At 42.6% G+C, this 26,958-nt stretch overlaps 2 protein-coding genes across 2 annotated transcripts; both read right to left on the minus strand.

Annotated features, from left to right (window-relative positions):
- Nucleotides 1–152: 152 nt before the first annotated feature.
- On the minus strand, nt 153–17,178 carry LOC129835229 (uncharacterized). The gene is made up of 11 exons (XM_055900756.1): nt 16,913–17,178; nt 16,535–16,780; nt 8,924–9,040; nt 8,783–8,807; nt 8,606–8,703; nt 8,390–8,440; nt 3,869–3,940; nt 3,683–3,745; nt 3,485–3,556; nt 3,323–3,385; nt 153–1,115 (listed from the first exon to the last, which is right to left on the minus strand). The coding sequence occupies exons 1-11, from the start codon at nt 17,076–17,078 to the stop codon at nt 991–993; spliced, it is 1,098 nt and encodes a 365-aa protein (XP_055756731.1). The 5' UTR covers nt 17,079–17,178; the 3' UTR covers nt 153–990.
- Nucleotides 17,179–17,533: 355 nt separating this feature from the next.
- Nucleotides 17,534–26,035, minus strand: LOC129835417 (carcinoembryonic antigen-related cell adhesion molecule 5-like). Its single transcript, XM_055901065.1, has 7 exons — nt 25,954–26,035; nt 20,357–20,626; nt 19,486–19,746; nt 18,670–18,804; nt 18,173–18,445; nt 17,694–17,966; nt 17,534–17,571 (listed from the first exon to the last, which is right to left on the minus strand). Exons 1-7 carry the CDS (start codon nt 26,033–26,035, stop codon nt 17,534–17,536), a joined length of 1,332 nt encoding a protein of 443 aa, XP_055757040.1.
- Nucleotides 26,036–26,958: the final 923 nt, after the last annotated feature.

Here is a 26,958-nt window from a genome sequence, read left to right on the forward strand (position 1 = left end):
TTCCTGATGTTGCAACTGAACTAGAACTGATCAACCTAAAGTACTAGTTTGGAGAGTTCTATTGTATTGCATTATATTGTATTATCAGGGATATTCTTTGTGTATTAAAGTCAGTATCCAATGTAATGCCTAACATGTCCTTATAGAGTGTGGCTGTCAACAATGTTGTTTAAACACTGAAATGTTGCCTTCCTAACACTTTCCTGTAAAGTTGAGGAGCCCAAGAACTCTATTAGGCTGAAAGGAGAGCTGACCAAAGTAGGTTGGTTGTATGGAAGAGTTGACCATGAGGACAATATCTGTTTACTGTAACAAAGAATTCATTCTATCTGGTGGATAAAAAATAAAACGTTTATTATAAAAGCACGATGCAAAGATATTGTAAAAGTTCAGGTCATTAGAAGCAAACATGTATATGTGACATTCATATACAAAATATGTTATTCTATAATCTGAATGACAGAAATAATGAATCAATGATAATACATACAGTACATTAATTATACATATAATTCAATACACAATACAAAGCATAGAATTACTGTAGCTGTTCATAAGATCTATCATCATTACACCATATAATGTATTTAAGCTGTTAAAGTAATACACACATGGTTAAATTAAATATATGTGTTGTATTTATCTGGTAAATTAAAATAACATACAAATCCTTAATGTACAAGGTGTCCCTCACAGAAAAAACACATGAGAAATGTAACGTGAAATCACGTTTTCACATGTGTAGTTTCATGTCATCACATGTTGCTTCACATGTTGTCACATGTTATCACATTAACTTCAAATAAGATCACGTTATCACATTAACTTAACATAAGATCACATGTGATCACATTAACTTCAAATAAGATCACGTGATCACATGAAACATGTGTTTTTGGAATACTTCACATGTTCACTTGTAAGAATGAATGTGTTTTTTCTGTATTTGTGTGTTCGTGTGCATGTGTGTGCGCACACGTTTTTGTTTGTTTATGTGTGTGTGTGAGCATGCCTGCATGTGAGTGTGCTTGCGTACGTCGAGCAATCATAACCCATGTTCCCAGATTGCTCCTCCTTCTCCTCTGATGGTGTGTCCCTCCATCTCCCTCCAGGACCTGTAACATATCACCACACAAAGTTATTTATCTCTCCATCTCCCTCAAGGACCTGTAACACATCACCACACAAAGTTATTTATCCCTCCATCTCCCTCAAGGACCTGTAACATATCATCACAAAGTTATTTATCCCTCCATCTCCCTCAAGGACCTGTAACATATCACCACACAAAGTTATTTATCCCTCCATCTCCCTCAAGGACCTGTAACATATCACCACACAAAGTTATTTATCCCTCCATCTCCCTCAAGGACCTGTAACATATCACCACACAAAGTTATTTATCCCTCCATCTCCCTCAAGGACCTGTAACATATCATCACAAAGTTATGTATCCCTCCATCTCCCTCAAGGACCTGTAACATATCACCACACAAAGTTATTTATCCCTCCATCTCCCTCAAGGACCTGTAACATATCACCACACAAAGTTATTTATCCCTCCATCTCCCTCAACGACCTGTAACATTTCACCACACAAAGTGATTTATCCCTCCATCTCCCTCAAGGACCTCTAACATATCACCACACAAAGTTATTTATCCCTCCATCTCCCTCAAGGACCTGTAACATATCACCACACAAAGTTATTTATCCCTCCATCTCCCTCAACGACCTGTAACATTTCACCACACAAAGTCATGTATCCCTCCATCTCCCTCAAGGACCTGCAACATATCACCACACAAAGTTATTTATCCCTCCATCTCCCTCAAGGACCTGTAACATATCATCACAAAGTTATTTATCCCTCCATCTCCCTCAAGGACCTGTAACATATCACCACACAAAGTTATTTATCCCTCCATCTCCCTCAAGGACCTGTAACATATCATCACAAAGTTATTTATCCCTCCATCTCCCTCAAGGACCTGTAACATATCACCACACAAAGTTATTTATCCCTCCATCTCCCTCAAGGACCTGTAACATATCACCACACAACATCTTTTAGTGCTTGTAGTCAAACAAAGTGCTAAGAATTAAACAGAGATACTGTAAATAGATACAGTATACTATGATATGAGCATTAGTTCCATATAAGTGTAATACCCTGATAAACCATGTATTAGAAACATGTTTTATTACATCCTCTGCTGTTTAGCCTATGTTGTATTACTTTCATGTGCAAGTTTCAAAGAAAAACGTCAGTAATTTAAAGATCCAATGCATTCGTTTTCATCTCAATGTCAAATCATTTCTGGGTAACAATTAAGTACCAACCTGTGATTGTTTTCAATTAAAATGATCAAAAATAAACAAAAAGCTTCTTTGCAAAGGGTAATTTCTCAAGCTAGAATTTTGCTAGGACTCTCTGGAAGTGGTCTGAGAGGGGAGGGAAAACTGAAAATGAGCTGTTATTGGCAGAGCTGTTCGGAACTCTTTCTTATTGGTGTATTAACACATTTGACATGGTGATGTCACCATGGAAGGCCAAACCTCCATCCCACCAAAACAGGCGGACATTTCCATTGGTCTTTTCAAAACAGCTCTTAAATTAAAAGGGCATCATCATAAACTAAATGGGCCTATCGCGTGAGCACGGAACTTTTGAGGCACTGGAAGGGGTGATGCTGCTCGAGACATAAGGAGAACTGAGACGGACACTATTGTTTTTGAATTTACAACTTTTCCATTTGAAGGGATTACGGATTGCATTTAGCAAAGAGACTGTTGCTTAATTTCACTTACCTCTTACAAGTGTACAGAAAGTCTTGTTAAATATCTATAGAATTGACCTGAATTCACCTGCTGCTGTGAAGAGAATTTTGGCACGGTAGCTTACCTTGTCAGATCAGGAGCTGTTTTGCTGCTTGCTAGGTCGAACAGTGTCAGTGACTGAGTTTTAAGAGTACACTCGCTGTACCCAGAGGTTATATCTTTATTCCTATATTGTAATTGATTGTGTGGTATTTGTGTAACTGCTAATGTTTTATTCAAAATATATTCACGTTAAATTGCATTCTGTGTGTGTTTGTATTTTCAATGAGTCATTGATTTTGTAGCATCGGAAAACATTCTGAAAACAGTAATATAAGCCTTTATTTATTGATTAGTAATATCCTTAACCTCTTGTTTTTCCCCTAGCGAGTCAAAATCATAAAAGTTCATACACTGAGATGTGTTTTTCACCATGATTCCCTTGTTGATCTGTCCAAGTCTGTGGTGAGAGGGTTACGTATAAGTATCAATAGCATCTTACCTGGGGTTGTGACTAGCTTCAGTTGAGAATAGACTGAATCTGCCTCAGGTGGGGTTGTTGTTTCTGTAAGGAGTGAGGATAAAATACATAGATATTCAATATGGGGTCAGAGGTGTGAGGTTCTGACAGGGGGAATATGGAGGGAGGGATGTCCAGTCTTACCTCTCTTCTTCTTGGCTTTGTTCTTCGTTTGGAGGTCAACATCAGCATAGGTCACATCAACAGGTCCAGCTGCTGCTGACAATGGACATTTCCAGTCAACAAATTAGGGAATTAACTTATTTCTTATTCTGCTTCTTCATCAAAACTCTCAAATTGTGAATTTAGTGACTAACTGACAAATTGTATAACAGGTCTTACCTGTGGCTTTCCCTGTCTTCACCTCAGAGTAGACTGCACTTTCTTTTGGATCAGCTGGCTTTTCTGAGGAGGAAGATGGGCCGAGATTTTGTGGATTTTGTTTTATTTTTAAATATATATTGTAAATGTTTCAACTAATCTTTGATACACTGCACATTATTAATTGATGTCACAGTTGATAGTCACCTTTCATTTTCTTGTCCAACTTTTTGAGTTGAATCTGGACGTAGGTCACATGACTTGGTCCAGCAGCAGCATCTGAAACATACAGGTGATACACTAATATCTCTACTTACATTTACATTTAAGTCATTTAGCAGACGCTCTTATCCAGAGCGACTTACTTAGAGCTCTATTCAGTCTGTATTGATGAAGAGTTACAGATTGACTGACAGAAAAGTAAAGGTCATTTCTGATTGAGTCAACATATACAGCGTTTACCTTGAATGTAGTCTCCACTACCGTGTGAACATTGCCTATAAATTTAAATCATGCTGTAACGCTGAACTTCCACGATACGGACTGAATACAGCCCTTAGTCTTACTGTGTTAGTTATATTAAACACATGAAGAACAGCAGTAACTCTATACTGTATTCATATTAAACACATGAAGAACAGCAGCAGTAACTCTATACTGTATTCATATTAAACACATGAAGAACAGCAGCAGTACCTCTATACTGTAAACACATGAAGAACAGCAGTACCTCTATACTGTATTCATATTAAACACATGAAGAACAGCAGTAACTCTATACTGTATTCATATTAAACACCTGAAGAACAGCAGCAGTAACTCTATACTGTATTCATATTAAACACATGAAGAACAGCAGCAGTAACTCTATACTGTATTCATATTAAACACATGAAGAACAGCAGCAGTAACTCTATACTGTATTCATATTAAACACATGAAGGGTTACAGCGGCAGTAACTCTATACTGTATTCATATTAAACACATGAAGTACAGCAGCAGTAACTCTATACTGTATTCATATTAAACAGATGAACAGCAGCAGTAACTCTATACTGTATTTATATTAAACACATGAACAGCAGCAGTAACTCTATACTGTATTCATATTAAACACATGAAGAACAGCAGTACCTCTATACTGTATTCATATTAAACACATGAAGAACAGCAGCAGTAACTCTATACTGTATTCATATTAAACACATGAAGAACAGCAGCAGTAACTCTATACTGTATTCATATTAAACACATGAAGAACAGCAGCAGTAACTCTATACTGTATTCATATTAAACACATGAACAGCAGCAGTAACTCTATACTGTATTCATATTAAACACATGAACAGCAGCAGTAACTCTATACTGTATTCATATTAAACACATGAAGAACAGCAGTAACTCTATACTGTATTCATATTAAACACATGAACAGCAGCAGTAACTCTATACTGTATTCATATTAAACACATGAACAGCAGCAGTAACTCTATACTGTATTTATATTAAACACATGAAGTACAGCAGTAACTCTATACTGTATTCATATTAAACACATGAACAGCAGCAGTAACTCTATACTGTATTCATATTAAACACATGAAGTACAGCAGTAACTCTATACTGTATTCATATTAAACACATGAAGAACAGCAGTAACTCTATACTGTATTCATATTAAACACATGAAGAACAGCAGTAACTCTATACTGTATTCATATTAAACACATGAACAGCAGCAGTAACTCTATACTGTATTCATATTAAACACATGAAGAACAGCAGCAGTAACTCTATACTGTATTCATATTAAACACATGAAGAACAGCAGTAACTCTATACTGTATTCATATTAAACACATGAACAGCAGCAGTAACTCTATACTGTATTCATATTAAACACATGAAGAACAGCAGCAGTAACTCTATACTGTATTCATATTAAACACATGAAGAACAGCAGCAGTGACTCTATACTGCATTCATATTAAACACATGAAGAACAGCAGCAGTAACTCTATACTGTATTCATATTAAACACATGAAGAACAGCAGCAGTAACTCTATACTGTATTCATATTAAACACATGAAGAACAGCAGCAGTAACTCTATACTGTATTCATATTAAACACATGAAGAACAGCAGCAGTAACTCTATACTGTATTCATATTAAACACATGAAGAACAGCAGCAGTAACTCTATACTGTATTCATATTAAACACATGAAGAACAGCAGTAACTCTATACTGTATTCATATTAAACACATGAACAGCAGCAGTAACTCTATACTGTATTCATATTAAACACATGAAGAACAGCAGCAGTAACTCTATACTGTATTCATATTAAACACATGAAGAACAGCAGTAACTCTATACTGTATTCATATTAAACACATGAACAGCAGCAGTAACTCTATACTGTATTCATATTAAACACATGAAGAACAGCAGCAGTAACTCTATACTGTATTCATATTAAACACATGAAGAACAGCAGCAGTGACTCTATACTGCATTCATATTAAACACATGAAGAACAGCAGCAGTAACTCTATACTGTATTCATATTAAACACATGAAGAACAGCAGCAGTAACTCTATACTGTATTCATATTAAACACATGAAGAACAGCAGCAGTAACTCTATACTGTATTCATATTAAACACATGAAGAACAGCAGCAGTACCTCTATACTGTATTCATATTAAACACATGAAGGGTTACAGCGGCAGTAACTCTAAACTGTATTCATATTAAACACATGAAGAACAGCAGCAGTAACTCTATACTGTATTCATATTAAACACATGAACAGCAGCAGTAACTCTATACTGTATTCATATTAAACACATGAAGTACAGCAGCAGTAACTCTATACTGTATTCATATTAAACACATGAAGAACAGCAGCAGTAACTCTATACTGTATTCATATTAAACACATGAAGAACAGCAGTAACTCTATACTGTAAACACATGAAGAACAGCAGTAACTCTATGCTGTATTCATATTAAACTCATGAAGTACAGCAGCAGTAACTCTATACTGTATTCATATTAAACACATGAAGAACAGCAGCAGTAACTCTATACTGTATTCATATTAAACACATGAAGAACAGCAGCAGTACCTCTATACTGTAAACACATGAAGAACAGCAGTACCTCTATACTGTATTCATATTAAACACCTGAAGAACAGCAGCAGTAACTCTATACTGTAATTCATATTAAACACATGAAGAACAGCAGCAGTAACTCTATACTGTAATTCATATTAAACACATGAAGAACAGCAGTAACTCTATACTGTATTCATATTAAACACATGAAGAACAGCAGCAGTAACTCTATACTGTATTCATATTAAACAGATGAAGAACAGCAGTAACTCTATACTGTATTCATATTAAACACATGAACAGCAGCAGTAACTCTATACTGTATTCATATTAAACACATGAACAGCAGCAGTACCTCTATACTGTAATTCATATTAAACACATGAACAGCAGCAGTAACTCTATACTGTATTCATATTAAACACATGAACAGCAGCAGTAACTCTATACTGTATTCATATTAAACACATGAACAGCAGCAGTAACTCTATACTGTATTCATATTAAACACATGAACAGCAGCAGTAACTCTATACTGTATTCATATTAAACACATGAAGAACAGCAGCAGTAACTCTATACTGTATTCATATTAAACACATGAAGAACAGCAGTAACTCTATACTGTATTCATATTAAACACATGAAGAACATCAGCAGTAACTCTATACTGTATTCATATTAAACACATGAACAGCAGCAGTAACTCTATACTGTATTCATATTAAACACATGAAGAACAGCAGTAACTCTATACTGTATTTATATTAAACACATGAAGAACAGCAGCAGTAACTCTATCCTGTATTCATATTAAACAGATGAACAGCAGCAGTAACTCTATACTGTATTTATATTAAACACATGAACAGCAGCAGTAACTCTATACTGTATTCATATTAAACACATGAAGAACAGCAGCAGTAACTCTATACTGTATTCATATTAAACAGATGAACAGCAGCAGTAACTCTATACTGTATTCATATTAAACACATGAAGAACAGCAGCAGTGACTCTATACTGTATTCATATTAAACACATGAAGAACAGCAGCAGTAACTCTATACTGTATTTATATTAAACACATGAACAGCAGCAGTAACTCTATACTGTATTCATATTAAACACATGAAGAACAGCAGTAACTCTATACTGTATTCATATTAAACACATGAAGAACAGCAGTAACTCTATACTGTATTCATATTAAACACATGAAGAACAGCAGCAGTAACTCTATACTGTATTCATATTAAACACATGAAGAACAGCAGCAGTAACTCTATACTGTATTCATATTAAACACATGAAGAACAGCAGCAGTAACTCTATACTGTATTCATATTAAACACATGAACAGCAGCAGTAACTCTATACTGTATTCATATTAAACACATGAACAGCAGCAGTGACTCTATACTGTATTCATATTAAACACATGAAGTACAGCAGCAGTGACTCTATACTGTATTCATATTAAACACATGAAGAACAGCAGCAGTAACTCTATACTGTATTCATATTAAACACATGAAGAACAGCAGCAGTGACTCTATACTGTATTCATACTAAACATAACATACACTATACAGTACCATTAATATTGTTCCCAGATGGATTGATCATATCATAGATGTGATCGCCACCTGTTGGTCAAAGAAGAGAGAGAAAGCCTAGTTATGTTGGTTATCCCTCAACTTGTCTAGGGACAAAGAGTACAGTAACATGTTGTTATATAAAGGGGATGTTGATGAGTCAGTGTATGAGGTTATAGAGAGAGGAGTGACAGAGGTCTGTTCTGAGAAACTGACCATGCTGCAGACGTGTATACCCAGCATCAGGATCCTGACCCTGGGTAGATCCTTGGTCCTGTTGGGGGTCCTGGTTGGTGCCCTGGGGCTGGGGGTGCCTAGGGGGAGAGATATACTCATGAAGAACTAAGACGATATGTTACTGAATTAACATAGTTGAGAGACAGGTGTACTCACAAGAATATTCTGTTAAAACAGGAACCTGTAATGAGAAATGCATACTATTATATCAGGTAATTTCTGTTTTGAACTATTGTAATTACACATTTTTCTAACAAAATATGAACTACAGAGTTAAATGAATAATACAAATCTCACCTTTGGCGTTTTTAAATCTCCACAGCAGGACGAGGAGAATGACCAGTAGAAAACCAGAAACAACCAGACCCACAACCACTCCTACTAGGACTGATGTAGAGGATCCAGGAGATACGACTGGAGAGAGAACAGCACAACACCATCAGACTGAGAGAGGTAATATAGGAGTATAGACTAGCCTGTATCTTTTGATCATTTAGTTGAGATCATATTTTCTGTGGGAGTACAAATCCAAACGTATGTTAATATCAACACTAAAATCACTATCACACAGATAATGAAAAGTTAACTTGAGATCAGTATGTCACGCCCTGACCTTAGAGAGACTTTTATTTCTCTATGTGGTTAGGTCAGGGTGTGATCGGGGTGGGCATTCTATGTTTTCAATTTCTTTGTGTTTTGCCGAGTGTGGTTCCCAATCAGAGGCAGCTGGTTATCGTTGTCTCTGATTGGGAATCATACTTAGGCAGCCTTTCCCCCCCCCTACAATGGGGCAAAAAGTATTTAATCAGACAAAAATCGTGCAAGTTCTCCCACTTAAAAAGATGAGAGGCCTGTAATTTTCATCATTGGTACACTTCAACTATGACAGGCAAAATGAGAAAAAAAAATCCAGAAAATCACATTGTAGGATTTTTAATGAATTTATTTGCAAATTATGGTGGAAAATAAGTATTTGGTCAATAACAAACAAACAATATTTCTGGCTCTCACAGACCTGTAACTTCTTTAAGAGGCTCCTCTGTCCTCCACTTGTTACCTGTATTAATGGCACCTGTTTGAACTTGTTATCAGTATAAAAGACACCTGTCCGCAACCTCAAACAGTCACACTCCAAACTCCACTATGTCCAAGACCAATGAGCTGTCAAAGGACACCAGAAACAAAATTGTAGACCTGCACCAGGCTGGGAAGACTGAATCTGCAATAGATAAGCAGCTTGGTTTGAAGAAATCAACTGTGGGAGCAATTATTAGGAAATGGAAGACATACAAGACCACTGATAATCTCCCTCGATCTGGGGCTCCATGCAAGACCTCACCCCGTGGGGTCAAAATGATCACAAGAACGGTGAGCAAAAATCCCAGAACCACACGGGGGGACCTAGTGAATGACCTGCAGAGAGCTGGGACCAAAGTAACAAAGCCTACCATCAGCAAGGGCATTGAAGATGAAACGTGGCTGGGTCTTTCAGCATGACAATGATCCCAAACACACCGCCCGGGCAACGAAGGAGTGGCTTCGTAAGAAGCATTTCAAGGTCCTGGAGTGGCCTAGCCAGTCTCCAGATCTCAACCCCATAGAAAATCTTTGGAGGGAGTTGAAAGTCCGTGTTGCCCAGCAACAGCCCCAAAACATCACTGCTCTAGAGGAGATCTGCATGGAGGAATGGGCCAAAATACCAGCAACAGTGTGTGAAAACCTTGTGAAGACTTACAGAAAACGTTTGACCTCTGTCATTGCCAACAAAGGGTATATAACAAAGTATTGAGATAAACTTTTGTTATTGACCAATACTTATTTTCCACCATAATTTGCAAATAAATTCATAAAAAATCCTACAATGTGATTTCTGGATTTTTTTCTCTCATTTTGTCTGTCATAGTTGAAGTTACATTACAGAGCTGGGACGCAAGATGGCTCAACGACTGATCACACGGCTATGGACCCAGGAATGGAGACGACTATGAGTAGGAACACAGCACATGAGACAACCATAACAGCAGCAGGACACACACTTCAGGTGTGCAGCTGTGGTTGGGAGAGAGTAACATCGGCAAGGGTGTTAAGGATCCATTAAGGGAGGAAAGGTGCTTGGTAGAGCAGAGACAGGGACCTCGCATTGACCAGTACTTCTTACGAAGCAGCCAGTCAAATCAGTCGAATGAAGCACAGCGACGGGACGCAAACCAAAGTTCGCAGAGCATCAGCACCCCTGTAACGGAGGAGGATAACACAAGCACAGAAATGCCGGTGGATGAACTCACCCAACCACAGAGACCTCTAAAAGAGGAAAAGGTCAAAGGGCACAGACCGAGTGTGAAGTGGCCCAAAGCTGTTGAAAAGAGAGAGTGGGAAACAATCAACAACGACCTGACAAATCTTGGAACAACAGGTAGGAACAGCAGAGAAAAAGCTTGAAAGGATGGGAGACATTATCTACCACTACGGAGAAGAGGGCTTTGGAGTAAACGAAAGGAGAAGTGGCAAGACACCACCCGCGCCAGCTAAATCTAGGAGGCAGCAAGAGATCGAGATACTTGTCAGAGAGAGAAGGCAGCTGAGAAAGCAGTGGAAGAAGGACTCTGATGCAGAGACAGAAGGTCTCATGCTACTCCAAGCAGACATCAAATGTCGGCTGGCAACCTTGCGAAGAGCGGAAAACTTAAGGAAACTTCGTAGGAAGAAGGAACACTCAAGAACACGGTTCTATAAAAAACCCTTTAAGTTTGTCAAAGACCTCTTCGCAAAGGAAAAGTGCGGAATCCTGAAAACTCCAAAGCCAGAACTGGAAAAACATCTGGAAAAGGTCCACCAGGACACGAAAAGGCATGAGCAGATAATCATCCCACATGACATCCCACCTATTCAACCACCAGAATTCAATCTGGACACTGACCCTCCAAAATGGAAGGAAGTAGACAACGTTGTCCGACGAGCAAGAGCGGCCTCGGCTCCTGGGCCTAATGGAGTACCATATAAGCTCTACAAGAACGCCCCAGATGTTCTACGCTTTCTTTGGAGGCTCATGAGGATAGTGTGGCAGAAGGAAATAATACCAAAGGCATGGCGAAGGGCTGGTGGAGTGCTAATCCCGAAAGAGAAGGATGCGACAGACATCAGTCAATTCCGACCAATCTCCCTTCTCAACGTCGAAGGGAAGATCTTTTTCAGTATAATAGCACAGAGGCTGTCCACTTACCTGGAAAGGAACAAGTACATTGATACATCTGTACAGAAAGCAGGCATTCCTGGTTTCTCTGGTTGCCTGGAACATACTAGTATGATTTGGCACCAGATCCAAACAGCTAAGAAAGACAAGAGAGACCTCTATGTCATCTTCCTCGACCTGGCCAATGCCTTTGGCTCAGTTCCCCATGAACTCCTCTGGGAATCCTTCAACTTTTTCCACGTACCAGAACCCATCACTACACTGGTAAAGGCCTATTTCCAAGACCTGCAATTGTGTTTCACAACACCTGACTTCACAACAACATGGCGGCGCCTGGAAGTGGGCATAATGGCAGGCTGTACAATTTCACCTCTGGCCTTCACTATGGCCATGGAAGTCATCATCAGGGCATCGAGATGGGTGGTCGGCGGTGAGAGAACTAAGGAAGGGCTCCGTCTCCCACCTATCCGAGCATACATGGATGACATGTCTACACTGACCACCACTGCAGCATGCACCAGGCGGCTACTTGCAAAACTGCAGGATAACATCAAGTGGGCCCGGATGAAAATCAAGCCAAGCAAATCTCGAAGCATCTCCATAGTCAAGGGACAGCTTAAAGATGTGAGGTTCTGCATTGGAGATGACCCGATACCAACGGTGTCTGAGCAACCCGTCAAGAGCCTGGGTAGATGGTACAACGAAAGCCTCCGAGATAAAGAACAAGTGCAGCAAGTAAGACAGGACATCGCCGACGGACTTGAGAACATCAACAAGACCCTACTGCCTGGGAAGTTTGGTGCCTACAGTTTGGACTTCTCCCCCGGGTAATGTGGCCACTCACCGTCTATGAGGTCCCAATAACAACAGTGGAGAAGATGGAGCGAACCATTAACTCATACATGAAGAAATGGCTGGGTGTCCCACGATGCCTGAGTAACATCGGCCTCTATGGCAAAGGGGTCCTTGAACTACCTCTTACAAGTCTAACGGAGGCGTACAAGTGCTCTAAAGTAAGACTTCAGATGACATTGAAGGACTCCAAAGACCAGACCATTAGCAAGGCTGCACCTCCCCTACAAACTGGACGGAAATGGACATCATCCAAGGCTGTGCAGCAAGCAACATCAGCCCTGAGACACCAAGACATTGTGGGGAATATCCAGTATGGAAGAGGAGGCTTTGGCCTGGCAGCAAGCAAACCAACGTTCCATAAGGCAACAACATCTGAACGCAGGAAGCTGGTGGTCGAGGAGGTGCGCAGACAGGAGGAGACTGCAAGAAGTGCAAAGGATGTCTCTCTTGCTAAACAAGGGCAATGGACGCGGTGGGAAGGCCTGGAGAGGAGAAAGATCAACTGGAGTGAGCTTTGGCAAATGGAGGCAAGCAACATCAGCTTCATCATAAGAGCTGTTTATGATGTGCTTCCATCACCAAAAAACCTACATCAATGGTATGGCGAGGACCCGACCTGCCCCCTCTGCCCAGCTCCAGCGACTCTCAGGCATCTAATGACAGGTTGCAAGACCAGCCTCTCACAAGGCCGCTACACCTGGAGGCACAATCAGGTCCTCAAGAGCCTGGCTGCAGCACTTGAGACCAAGAGGAGTGCAACCAATTCATTACCTCCAAAAACAAGCAATCCCGTCAAAACAACAACATTCATCCGGGAGGGACAGAAAAGGCCCAAGCATCCTCCTACAAAGCCAGAAACTGGACACCTAGGCATGGCCCGGGACTGGAAGATGCTTGTCGATATTGGCCAGCAACTCATTTTTCCACCTGAGATTGCTTCTACCAACCTTAGGCCAGACATGGTACTCTGGTCCCCTTCACGAAAGGCTGTGTACATCATAGAGCTCACAGTCCCGTGGGAAAACTCTGTTGAAGAGGCCTACGAGCGTAAGAAACTGCGTTACACAGTTGGCAGCAGACGCAACTCAGCGTGGCTGGAATGCAAAAGTATGGCCAGTTGAAGTGGGATGCAGAGGATTCGTGGCTTCTTCCACCATCAGGTTGCTGAAAGAACTTGGAATCCATGGACAGGCTCTGCGGCAGACCGTCAGAGCAGTTTCTCAAGCAGCTGAAAGAGGCAGCCAGTGGATCTGGATCAAACGGAAGGACCCTTGCTGGGCTATAATTTCATGACCCCCCACCCCCACCTGAGAACCCAATTCAGATCCCTCCAACTTGAGGAGAGCATATGAGGTATGCGGTCAGCTGTAGGGCTGGCTCAGGGAAGAGGACGCCCCTGCCTTGCATAGTCCCGTGGGAAATCTTAATTGGGCATGGGACACAAGCTAAGGCTTGATCACCCTTTAGCTGGCCACCTTTGATGAGGGTGTTTAGTGATTAAAGGCCGAAACACCCACTGATTCGAAGGCACACTACTGAGGATGTGTCCCAAAATTGACATCTTAACCCAGTCTAAGAAATAAACCTCCCATGCCACTCTGTCAACATCACGGCAAATCTCATGTGAGTGCATACCATCTATTGGCACAATGGACAGTTTTAACATCTCGTCCCGTGTTTTATGATTCAGGCCTCTCTCATCTTTTTAAGTGGGAGAACTTGCACAATTGGTGGCTGACTAAATACTTTTTTGCCCCACTGTATGTTGTGGGATCTTGTTCTTGTATTATTGCTGTTGAGCCCTACAAGGCTGTACGTTTCGTTGGTCTTCTCTTTCTTGGTTTGTTGCTGTTTATCATTAAATAATATGATTAACCTACCCCACGCTGCATTTTGGTCCATTTCTAACGACGAGCGTAACAGAAGATCCCACCACCAATGGACCAAGCAGCGTACCCCGGAGTGGAGGACGAGCTGGACATGGGAGGAGGTAATGGCAGGGCATGAGAGCCTGCCGTGAAACAGGCGAAAGCAGCGAGGGAGGAATGGCGGCGATACCAGGAGTCACGGCAAGGACGGAAGCAAGAGAGGCAGCCCCCCCCAAAAAATGGGGGGGGGCACACGGGTTGGCGAGCGGAACGAACGGAACTAAGGGGTGAACGAGAACCAACTCCCTGTAAATACAATTAGGAGTTGGTCACGGTTCAAGTGCCACGTTTTCCAGTTCTGCGCACCGTGCCTTCAGTGCGCATCCATAGCCCGGTGCGCTCAGTGCAAGCTCCCCGCAGTTGTGCTAGAGTGGGCATTCAGCCAGGACGGATTGTTCCTGCTCAGCGCTCCTGAGCTCCGGTGCGTCTCTTTGGCCCAGGGTATCCTGCGCCAGCTCTACGCACGGTATCCCCAGTTCGCCAGCACAACCCAGTACGGCCTGTTCCAGCTCCCCGCACTTGCCGTGCTACAGGGAGTATTCAGCCAGGACTCGTTGTGCCAGCTCTACGCTCTAGACCTCCAGTGCGCCTCCACGGCCCAGCATATCCTGCGCCGGCTTTAAGCACTATGCCTCCAGTGCGCCTTCATAGCCCAGTGCGTCCCGTGCCAGCTCTCCACACTCACCGAGCTAAAGTGGGTATCCAGCCAGGACGCGTTGTGGCAGCTCCCCGCACCAGGCTTCCACTACGTCTCCTCAGTCCGGTGGGACCTGTTCCGGCTCCACGTACGAAGCCCCCAGTGATTATCCATGGCCCGGAGCCTGTAGTGATGATCCATGGCACGGATCCTGTAGTGATAATCCATGGCATGAAGCCTCCAGTGATGATCCATGGCCAGGAGCCTGTAGTGAAGATCCATGGCACGGAGCCTGCAGCGACAGTCTCCAGTCCGGAGCCTGCAGCGACGGTTCCCTAGTCCGGAACCTCCAGCGACGGTTCCCTAGTCCGGAGCCTCCAGCGACGGTTCCCTAGTCCGGAGCCTCCAGCGACGGTTCCCTAGTCCGGAGCCTCCAGCGACGGTTCCCTAGTCCGGAGCCTCCAGCGACGGTTCCCTAGTCCGGAGCCTCCAGCGACGGTTCCCTAGTCCGGAGCCTACAGCGACGGTTCCTTAGTCCGGAGCCTCCAGCGACGGTTCCCTAGTCCAGAGCCTCCAGCGACGGTTCCCTAGTCCGGAGCCTCCAGCGACGGTTCCCTATCCGGAGCCTCCAGCGACGGTTCGCAGTCCGGAACCTCCAGCGACGGTCCGCAGTCCGGAACCTCCAGCGACGGTCTGCAGTCCGGAACCTCCAGCGATGGTCTGCAGTACAGATCCTCCAGCGGTTGTTCCCAGTTCAGAGCCTCCGGCGATCATCCACAGTCCGGTTCCTCCGGCAACGATTCACGGTCCGGAGTCTCCAGCGACGATCCACGGTCTGGTTCCACGGAGGCAGAGGGATCAGCGTGCGGAGCGGGGGCATCCCGAACCGGAGCCGCCACCGAGGATAGATGCCCACCCGGACCCTCCCCTATAGTTTTGCGTCCGGAGTCCGCACCTTTGGGGGGGGGGGGGGGGGGGTGTACTGTCACGGTGTGATCGGGGTGGGCATTCTATGTTTTCTATTTTGTTTGTGTTTGGCCGAGTGTGGTTCCCAATCAGAGGCAGCTGTCTATCGTTGTCTCTGATTGGGAATCATACTTAGGCAGCCTTTTTTCCCACCTATGTTGTGGGATCTTGTTCTTGTATTGTTGCTGTTGAGCCCTACAAGGCTGTACGTTTCGTTAGTTTTCTCTTTCTTGTTTTGTTACTGGTTATCATTAAATAATATGATTAACCTACCCCACGCTGCATCTTGGTCCATTTCTAACGACGAGCATAACACAGTATCGTTGTCTCACCTCTCACTGTCATCCAGCTCTCTGGTGATTCTCCCTTGTCAGGGGATTTGCATTTGTAGAATCCTTCATCCGACTTGGATACTGCAGGGATGGTCATCTCTCCTGTGGTCTCATTCTTGATGAGTACTCCATCTTTGTAGAAATCAGCCTTGATGTTTGAGCTGGTTGTCCAGTATTTGCATCGCAGAGTCACAGAGTCTCCTTCAGTCACGGGATGGACAGGGCTCTCCAGGATCACATCACCAGCTGTTTAACATAATATATAAATAATACTGTAAATCTGCATACTGGAGGATCACCCTCAATATCTTATTAACTTGTATTTTATAAGAGATGCAATTCAGTTACAGAATTGAACATGTCGTACAACAGACGTACCATCCACTGTGATGTTGACAGCATTACTGTACTCTCCTGATCCAGACTCACACCAGAACACTCCACTGTACCATGTGTATGTGTAGCTAATCGTACATGTGGATCCTGTTATTGATCCCCAGTTAGAGACACACCCTGACTCTACTCCTCTTTCTGTGTATCTCATCAGTCTCCATCCAGTAGAGTTCCTCTTCTCCTCACAGCTCAGTGAGAGAGACTTTGATCTAAAGTGTTGAGTTGTGTTGGGACTTATTCTGAGAGACACTGAAGACTGCAGATCTGAAACAAAGAGAGACAGAATCAAACCTTTATTTAAATAATATATATTATACACACGAGGGAGACTTAAATATGTTTGAATGCAGTTAGTTACCTCCTGACCAGAGAAACTGAGGTTGACTGTAGAGTGTGTCATAGACTGGGTCTCCTCTCCCAGCTCTACACACATATCCTCCTGTGTGACCAGCAGGACTCAGGGTGTAGAAGCTCTCTGTAGTTCCAGTACTACTGTCAGATAGGGGCTCTACAGAGTATGACTTGTCTGATAGAGAGGGTAACCCAGCTCTGTAGGGACCAGTCCTGTACCAGGAGAACCTCCAGCCTGTAGACGTCTTGTCAACTTCACAGCTCAGAGTCACTGAGTCTCCAGGGTTCAGCCACTGAGGAGAGATACTCAGGACAGCCTTGGGTTTATCTGTTAAGAAGGAAAGGCAGGTTTCAAACTTTTAATATAAAAAATATTCTAGGTAACCATGACTCGTATAAGCTTAAATAGACTTACCAGACACATTCAGATGTACAGCATCACTGGTCTTGGAGATCTTGTTTCCCTTTACACCCTCACAGGTATATGAACCACTGTTAGACCCGTAGGAAGGACTGATTGTGTACTCAGGCTTTGTGTTAAAGGAGATCACTGACTGACTATTCTTATACCATCTGTAGTTCCAGTCAGAGTCTCCTCCTCCCTGTATGTCACATCTCATAGTAACAGTCTCTCTAATGAATATCTGGGTCCAGTTGGGTTGGAGGGTCAGAACAGCAACAGGTCTCTCTGCACAGACACAACACAGACAACTGACTGAATAAACAGCTACACAATTTAAATGTGTGCATTTATCAATAGGTCTTCTCATGAATATAGCTTCAAATTAGCTACAGTTGTTGGGATACAGTAAGCAGACAAAATATTATACCCTACATTACTTTCTATCAATATAAAATAGCATCTTATTTATCAAAAAACTAGTTTAGACTCACCAGTAATGTTTATCTGGACTGGGTCACTGTACAGGGTGTAGTAGACTGGGTCTCCTCTCCCAGCTCTGCACCAGTACTGTCCTCCATCAGAGACACTGACCCAGCTGAGTGTGTAGGAGTATCCAGAGGTTGTGGTTACTGGTGTAGAGTCTGGTCTGTGTCTGTACCAGTAAAACTTCCATCCAGAAGACTCTACAGTACAGCTCAGTGTCACACTGTCTCCTGTGAATACGTCCTCCTTGTCTGAAGTCAGTGTAGTCGACGGCTGATTATCTGTTGGTATTGCAATAGAATTGAGTGGACCATCCATTGTCCTGATACACTACGACAACAACCTCAACAAGTTAGTGATGGAGCATCAATAGTAAACTCACCAGTAACACTGATGGGGAGGAAAACACTAAGATGAGACCACTGAGGCCGACCTGTCCTCCCCCCAACACAGCTGTACTGACCAGCCTGGTTAGACAGAGTGGTGATGGTTTGACCAGACGTACTGGATTTGAGGTTGTTGCCTATAAACCAGCTGTACGTCCAGTCTGTGTACATTGATATGTCACACTGCATGCTGACTGTCTTTCCAGAGTAGAGGAGACCCTGAGGAGAGATACTCACTGAAGCCGTGGGTAGAGCTGTAGAAATACAGTTAAATATTAAGACATATGTAGTCAGAGAACCAATCTTTCCAGATGATGATCTTACTTCAGTAGGTAATACAGTAACTAGATATTAACACACTGACCATGTCTATTTGATTGACTCAATATAAATAGTGTTTGACACACAAGAGAGACACGACAAAGTAACTCACCATTCACAGTGAGGGTAATAACATTACTTGGTTGTGAAGATGTGGGTCTAGATCTTCTCTCTCCCTGACACAAGTAGAGACCCTGGTCAGACTCAGCAGCTCTACTGATGGTGAGGGTGTCTCCTGTTATAGTGTGTCTGACAGACTGGGATACTACATTATCAGTCCTGTCTTTGTACCACTGATAGTTCCAGATACTGTCAAACCCTACTGAACACGTCAGAGTAACTGTCTCTCCAGGGAACACAAGGTTTGGCTCTACACTCAGTGTAGTTTCAGGCAGAGCTGAGAAAATTCAGAGCAGAATATTAGAACATCTGCATATATGCTTGGTGTTTGAAAATAATTGAGCTGTTGCTGTTAAGTTTTGATAAAAATTACATTTTCCGTAATGTGTATGTTGACTCGCTTTAGTTAGAATTTACAGTATGCATGTCTGTATTCTATAAGATTAACCCACATATGCTCAGACTTGATAATGTCCAGATTAAAAATAGCTCACCAGTGACGATGATGGGGAGAGATGAGCTGAGATTTGACCACTGGGGGCGCCTTGTCCTTTTCCCCAGACACTGGTACTGACCAGCTTGGTCAGGGAGAGAGATAGTGATGGTTTCACTGGTCTGACTGGAAAACTGTTGGTTGTTTATGTACCAGTAGTACGTCCAGTCTGTGTAGTCTGGTATGTCACACTGCAGAGTGACTGTCTCTTCAGAGTAGAGGGGACCCTGAGGAGAGACACTCAATGTGGCCACGGGCAGAGCTGTGAAAACACAATCAAAAAATATCCAATATACACTGAGTGTACAAACATTAGGAACTTTCCATGACATAGACTGACCAGGTAAATCAGGTAAATCCATCCAAGTCACCTGTTAAATCCACTTCAATCAGTGTAGATGAAGGGGAGAAGACAAGTTAAAGATGGATTCTTAAGCCTTCAGATAATTGAGACATGGATTGTTTATATGTGCCATTCAGAGGGTGAATGCGCAAGACAAAAGATTGCAGTGCCTTTGAATGGGGTATGGTAGTAGGTGCAAGGTGCACCAGTTTGCGGCAAGAACTTCAACGCTCCTGGGGTTTTCACACTCAACAGATTCACGTGTGTATCAAGAATGGGCCACCACTCTAAGGACATCCAGCCAACTTGACACACCTGTGGGAAGCATTGGAATCAACATGGGACAGCATCCCTGTGGAACGCTTTTGACACCTTATAAAGTCCATGCCCCGACGAATTGAGACTCTTTCCAGGGCAAAAAGTGGACGGTTGCAACTCAATATTAGGAAGGTGTTCTTAATGTTTTTTACTCTCATTGTAAATGATTATAGTTACCCATTGAGATGTTTACATGATTAGATAGACTTACCAGACACAGTTAGTTTTACAGCATCACTGGTCTTGGAGATGTTGTTTCCCTTTACACCCTGACAGGTATATGAACCACTGTTAGACGTGTAGACAGGACTGATTCTGTACTCAGGCTTTTTATTAGAGTAGACTAACTTCCTGTTGTTATGCCACTCATACTGCCAGTCAGAGTCTCCTCCTCCCTGTATGTCACATCTCATAGTAACAGTCTCTCCAATGAATATCTGTTTCCAGTTGGGTTGGAGGGTCAGAACAGCTACAGGTCTCTCTGCACAGACACAACACAGACAACTAACTGAATAAACAGTTGCAAGGAAAGTGTTCTTAATGTTTTGTTCACTCAGTGTATATTGTGCAACTAAATACTTGCAGCTCTTACCACATTCTTTACATTCTCTCTCAGACACAAACATCCATGGATAAAAATGTAACTAAAAAGAGCTTCAGTATAACAATACATCCACTACTTGAATATTGAAACACGGAAGGCCAACATATTTAGTGGGGCTCCAGTCCACAACGTAATACGTATGCTAGTATTACAGTAAATGGTTGAAATGACTGAATAGCATCTCACCATCAACTCATGTGCAGAGTCATTCACTGATATTAAAGAAGAAGTTTTGCTTTTTTACAACCAAATGTCTATTTTTTTAATGTAAATCCCATGTTATAGAACGGTTCAGACACCATTTTGTGATTTAAAACTTACCCTAAAGAGCAAATCACTTCCCCATCCTCCTTATGGGGAACCCCCAAAAACATGATCAGTCTCTAAAATCACCCTAACACGTCATTTTAGAAACGGTAAAGCTCTCAGTTTCATGATGCAGGTATTTAGATGTTGTATGCATGAAATTGTGTCATACTGAACTTTATCCACAATGTTATACACCATTTTTTACGACTCGAGACATTTTCCCATCCAACTATTCCATTCTCCATGTAGCCTACTGCTACAGGTAACTGTCAAAATAAAGGAAACACCAACATAAAGTGTCTTAATAGGGCATTCGGGCACCACGAGCCACCAGAACAGCTTCAATGTGCCTTCGCACAGATTCTAAAAGTGTCTGCAACTTCCTGTGTGGAAGCACCCCATGCTTTCAATATACTTGCTACGGTTATTATTCACTGTCTTTTTACTGGTTTTTTATTTCCTTACTTATCTATTGTTCACCTAATAACAATTTTTTACTTAAAAATTGCACTGTTGTTTAGGGCCTGTAAGTAACCATTTCAATACCTGTTGTATTCGGCACACGTGACAAATTCACTTTGATTTGATTTGACTTTGTATCCTTAATTTATTGAAGTGTTTCCTTTATTTTTTCAGTTACCTGTAGACTGAACCCTTCTATAACATGCCATTTACAAACAAAATCGAGATTTGTTTGTAAAAAATAAAACTTCTCCTAATGAAAGATCTGATTAGCTCTTTCATTCATATCGTTATGACAGCAAAGTCAGCTTTTGAGATCTTTCATTCCTATCAGTACCTTCATGCTCCATGAGATTATGGTGAGATGCTGTCAGACTGGTCAGATGCTTTTCAGAATGGTGAGATGTTGCCAGACTGGTCAGATGTGAAATCATGTGAAACCATGTGGTTTTGGAACACTTCACATGTGATGATATTTCACATGAAGGATCACATGTGGATTTTCAAACGCGATTATATAACTTTTTTATACATTTTCACGTGACAAAATAGCCACATGTTTTCAACTTAAAGGAAAGGTTCACTCATTTTGAATGTTAAATTGTTTTTGTGCATCTCTAAATGATATTCTATTGATTCCCAGGGTCATTTCATGTTTTCATGTGTATCTGAGTTGTTGGAGTTCAAGCAGACAGAAATAAGGCTGGTATGATGTATCATACTGGCTCCAATACAGGTTTTAGTCTACCTTCATAAACACAGCCATCATAACACAATCACCTATCAGTCAAGTAAAACATGTACATAAACTATGTTTCCTACCTCTTTACAGATCATACATACACAACTGAATCACCTGTTCTCATAACATTAATGAACGTGAGGAAGGAAAAGCAGAGACAAAGATGATGAAACATAAAGAGATGGAGGTTTGATCAAATAAATGAATATCTACCATCATCTTCACCACAGTGTCCACAGTAGATGAGGATACTCAGCACTTCAACAAAGACAAAGAAAGGCATTACAGTACAGAAGTAATACAGAAGTGTATACTACTATAGTAATAGAGTAGTAATATTAACATTAGTGCATTGTGCTCATAGACAAACACACAAACACTAATACAATGTCAGTACTTACAGAGCAGCACACAAAGCATTGTGTTCTCCATTCTGTCCCACTGACAAGTGACTTTCTCTACAACTACAGTTCTTCTGACAGACCCCTCTACTTCCTATATGATGACAGTCTGTTTAGATCACACCTCTTCACCGTCACTCAGAAAATAGAGTGAGAAAATTATCGAGAAACGTACAAAGGTTGTGAGAAAAAAGAGTAGCGGTTGATGGCGTGTTAATTTTCTGACCAACTTCTTCTTATGATTGTCTACATGACCTCACACTGGTTCCTTCCTCTTTATTGGAGGAAAGGAGGATGGAACGAGAATAGAGATCTGACATGAGATCAGTTTGGTATCAGAATGTGCAGATATTTGTTCATTTTTACACCCACCATGCACAGATACATTTACATTTACATTTGAGTCATTTAGCAGACGCTCTTATCCAGAGCGACTTACAGTAGAGTGCATACATTTTTATTTAAAAAAAATTGTTACATTTTTTTTTTACATACTGAGACAAGGATATCCCTACCGGCCAAACCCTCCCTAACCCGGACGACGCTATGCCAATTGTGCGTCGCCCCACGGACCTCCCGGTTGCGGCCGGCTGCGACAGAGCCTGGACGCGAACCCAGAGACTCTGGTGGCGCAGCTAGCACTGCGATGCAGTGCCCTAGACCACTGCGCCACCCGGGAGGCTTATAGATAGATGCCTCCCCTCAAACCTTTGCTATGGTGACTACTGGTACCCCAGCTAGCCTCAGCTTCAGCTATCCCCTCCATACACACATACACTATTTCTATAGGAGGAAGTGTCAAAACCACAGTCAGCTATCTGACTCTTCTCAGGGGTTTGGTGGGTGACTTGTTCATTAGTCAGATGATTCTGAGGGACACTTTTAGTTTGATAATGTCTACATAGATATGTCTTTGTTATTGTGTTGTTTATGGCTGTGTTTCAATTTGTTTGTTTATGTGATGTGTGTCAGTGTGTCATTTGTTCATTAATTGTGAACATGTGTGTGTGTGTGTGTGTGTGTTTTTTGTTGTTGTTGTTGAATATAGCACATAATATGAACATTTAATTATTGTATCAGTTTTTTTGTATTTTGTATTCAAATAAAACCATTATGTGTTCCTCATTTGCATAAGTACACCAGGCATATTAGTTAATATGAATAAAGTAACATAAAGGGGAGGAACATGGCTGCCACCACCAAACACTTGCTCTGTCTACCCTACCTGCACTCACCTGTGTTGTCTGGACTGCCTCTTTAATTATTGTTGTTGTCACGTTCACTTGCATAATTCAACAAGTGTGTCAATAGCAGGATACCCTCAGATTAAAAACCAACAGGCTTGTCTCTAGATTACACCTATCTAAACATACTTTACATTGTTTGCGAGGTCAGACATACTATCACTATAATGTGAGTGTTCTAGTCACGGTCACCAGAATACTCATTATTACGCACACCTGTCACCATCGTTACGTGCACCTGCACGTCACCAGGCTCACCTGGACTCCATCACCTGCCTGATTACCTATATATGTCACCCCCTTTGGTTCTTTCCCTAGGTGATATCGTTTCTGTTCCAGTGTTTATGTCTACGCTGCACGTGTTTCTTGTTTTGGTCTATGTTCATTTACACTCCCTGAACTTGCTTCCTGACTCCCAACGTTACAGTTCATGTTCGGAAGTTGCTTTCATTTCAACACATCTAATTTGTAAAATGTTTTACTGTATTAAATTATAACGTTTTATGGAATTGAAAAAAGTTAACACTGATCAAAATGAAGTTATCTTTCTTGTCTTAATTGTGGTATAAGTGTTGAGACGGTACATTAAATCCCTGATGAAGCTTTAGCGTTCTTATAGATTCAATGGAAAGTTAATGTATCCCATTGAGCCAATTTCATCCATTACCGGAGTGTTTTTGAGACATTTCCACAGTTGTAACGTTAACCGGAAAAAATGACAGGCACAAGCACGAGTATGAAAGAGTCTCAGGAGTACAATTAAAGTAATCAATCCATGGAGATTGAAGTGACAAGTGGAATTTGCACCCCTCAAACTCAGGAAATAGATGTCTGGAAAAGACGGATACTCAGGTGGGCGGGGCAAGTATGTTTCTACAGTCACAGACTTCACCATTAGTGGGCACAGTCAGGTCAACATCTGGGGGTTTCTTATCGCCCAGTTCTCTGTTTGTCTGTTGCCAGTTTGATTTGTTCTTCAAGCCTACCAGCATTTTCCCCCTTGCTCCTGTCTTTTTCTAGTTCCTGTTTTCTAGTTATCCCAGTTTTGACAATTCTGCCTGCCCTGACCCCGAGACTGCCTGCTGTTCTGTACCTTATGGACTCTGATCTGCATTACTGACCTCTACCTGCCCTTTAAAAAAAAAAAATATTTAACCTTTATTTAACTAGGTAAGTCAGTTAAGAACAAATTCTTATTTACAATGACGGCTTACCCCGGCCAATCCCGGACAACGCTAGGCCAAATGACCTGTCGTTTTGCCTGCCCCCGGTTCTGGTAATAAACTTTTGTTACTTCGACACTGTCTGCATCTGTGTCTTCTCCTGAAACGTGATCCATACAACGTAATAAGAACATACAATACCACAAGCAATTTAAGAAGCAGACACATTCCTCAACAATGAGGTCCTCCATTAAAACATGAACTGCCCTAGAGGCACCAGATCATCAATGTGCAGAGAGCAGATCATTCCATACACAGGCCCACAAAAAACTCAATGCAGATTTCCCTAATTCTGTAGTAATCAACAGGACCTCTAGAACTAGCCATTCCTGTCATTGGGTATGGTGACTCATATGTCTGTAATTTAACAATGAAGTAAGGTATGGTGGAAGTTTGAACAAGAGGGCTTTATAAAAAAAAGAGAGCAGTGCATTGATGTACGAGGCTTAAGAGGACCAGCCTACTTTCTGATACAGAACAGAGTGATTCCGCCGAAGTCGGTCCCTGTCCTTGTTCGGGCGGCATTCGGCGGTCGACGTCACCGGCCTTCTAGCCATCGCCGATCCACTTTTCATTTTCCATTTGTTTTGTCCTTGTCTTACACACCTGGTTTCAATCCCCCCAATTACTTCTTCATTATTTAACCCTCTGTTCCCCCATGGTTGTTTGTGAGTGATTGTTTGTGTAATACGGTCCATATTTGTGGGCCGATTTATTGTGTTGTATTTGTGATAATCTTGAGTAAATGACGTTTATTACTAATTTCTGCTGTCCTGCGCCTGACTCCTCTACACCACACAGGAACTATTACAGAATCACTCACCCCCGAATGGAGTCAGCAGGAGCAGAGGAGAGGAGCGCGTCCAGCAGCAAGCGACCATGTTGCAACGTCTGGGCACCGCCATGGATCACGTGCTGCAGACGATGGATCGTTGGGAGAGAGGAGGAGGTCTTCCAGCGCCTCCACCAGCCCCACTACAGCAGGCCCCACTATCCAACCCTCCTTCACCCGGTCCTAGCGGGATTCGGCTCTTGCTCCTGAGGGAGTATGATGGGACAGCTGCCAGATGCTAGGGGTTCCTACTCCAGCTGGAACTCTACCTGGCGACCGTCCACCCGGCTCCTTCAGGACGTGAGAGCATGTCCGCCCTCGTCTCCTGCCTTTCAGGCAAAGCCCTGGAGTGGGGCAACGCCGTATGGAGTGAAGGAGACGCAGCGTTGGACCATTACACAGAGTTCACCCGGCGCTTTCGGGCAGTTTTCGACCACCCGCCTGAGGGTCGAGCGGCGGGTGAATGTCTGTTCCACCTGAGGCAGGGAACGAGGAAAGCGCAGGATTTCGCTTTGGACTTCCGGACCCTTGCCACCAGCGTGGGATGGAACGACAGGGCCCTGATCGATCACTACCGGTGCAGTCTGCGCGAGGACGACTGTTGGGAGTTGGCCTGCCGAGACACCACCCTCACATTGGACCAGCTGGTGGACCTGTCCATCCGGCTGTACAACCTGCTGACTGCCCGCGGACGTCCGGATCGGGACCTGTCAGTTCCATCCCCCAGCACCTCCGCTCCGACACCCATGGAGCTGGGAGGTGCTGCACTTAGGGCGACCGGAGGAGGGGCCATTCCCTGCACCATCTGTGGCCGCAGAGGGCACACTACTGGTCGGTGCTGGGGGGGTTCCTCAGGGAGTCGAGGCAGCAGGCAGGGCACTATCGTGTCACCCCAGGTGAGTCGGCACCAGGCTCACCCAGAGCCCCCTGTTGCTCACATGTATGTGTTTATTAAATTTCCTGAGTTTTCCCCGCATTCCCAGCATAAGGTGCTCG

The sequence above is a fragment of the Salvelinus fontinalis genome, chromosome 36, assembly GCF_029448725.1.
Source record: "Salvelinus fontinalis isolate EN_2023a chromosome 36, ASM2944872v1, whole genome shotgun sequence".
Taxonomy (NCBI): Eukaryota; Metazoa; Chordata; class Actinopteri; order Salmoniformes; family Salmonidae; genus Salvelinus; species Salvelinus fontinalis.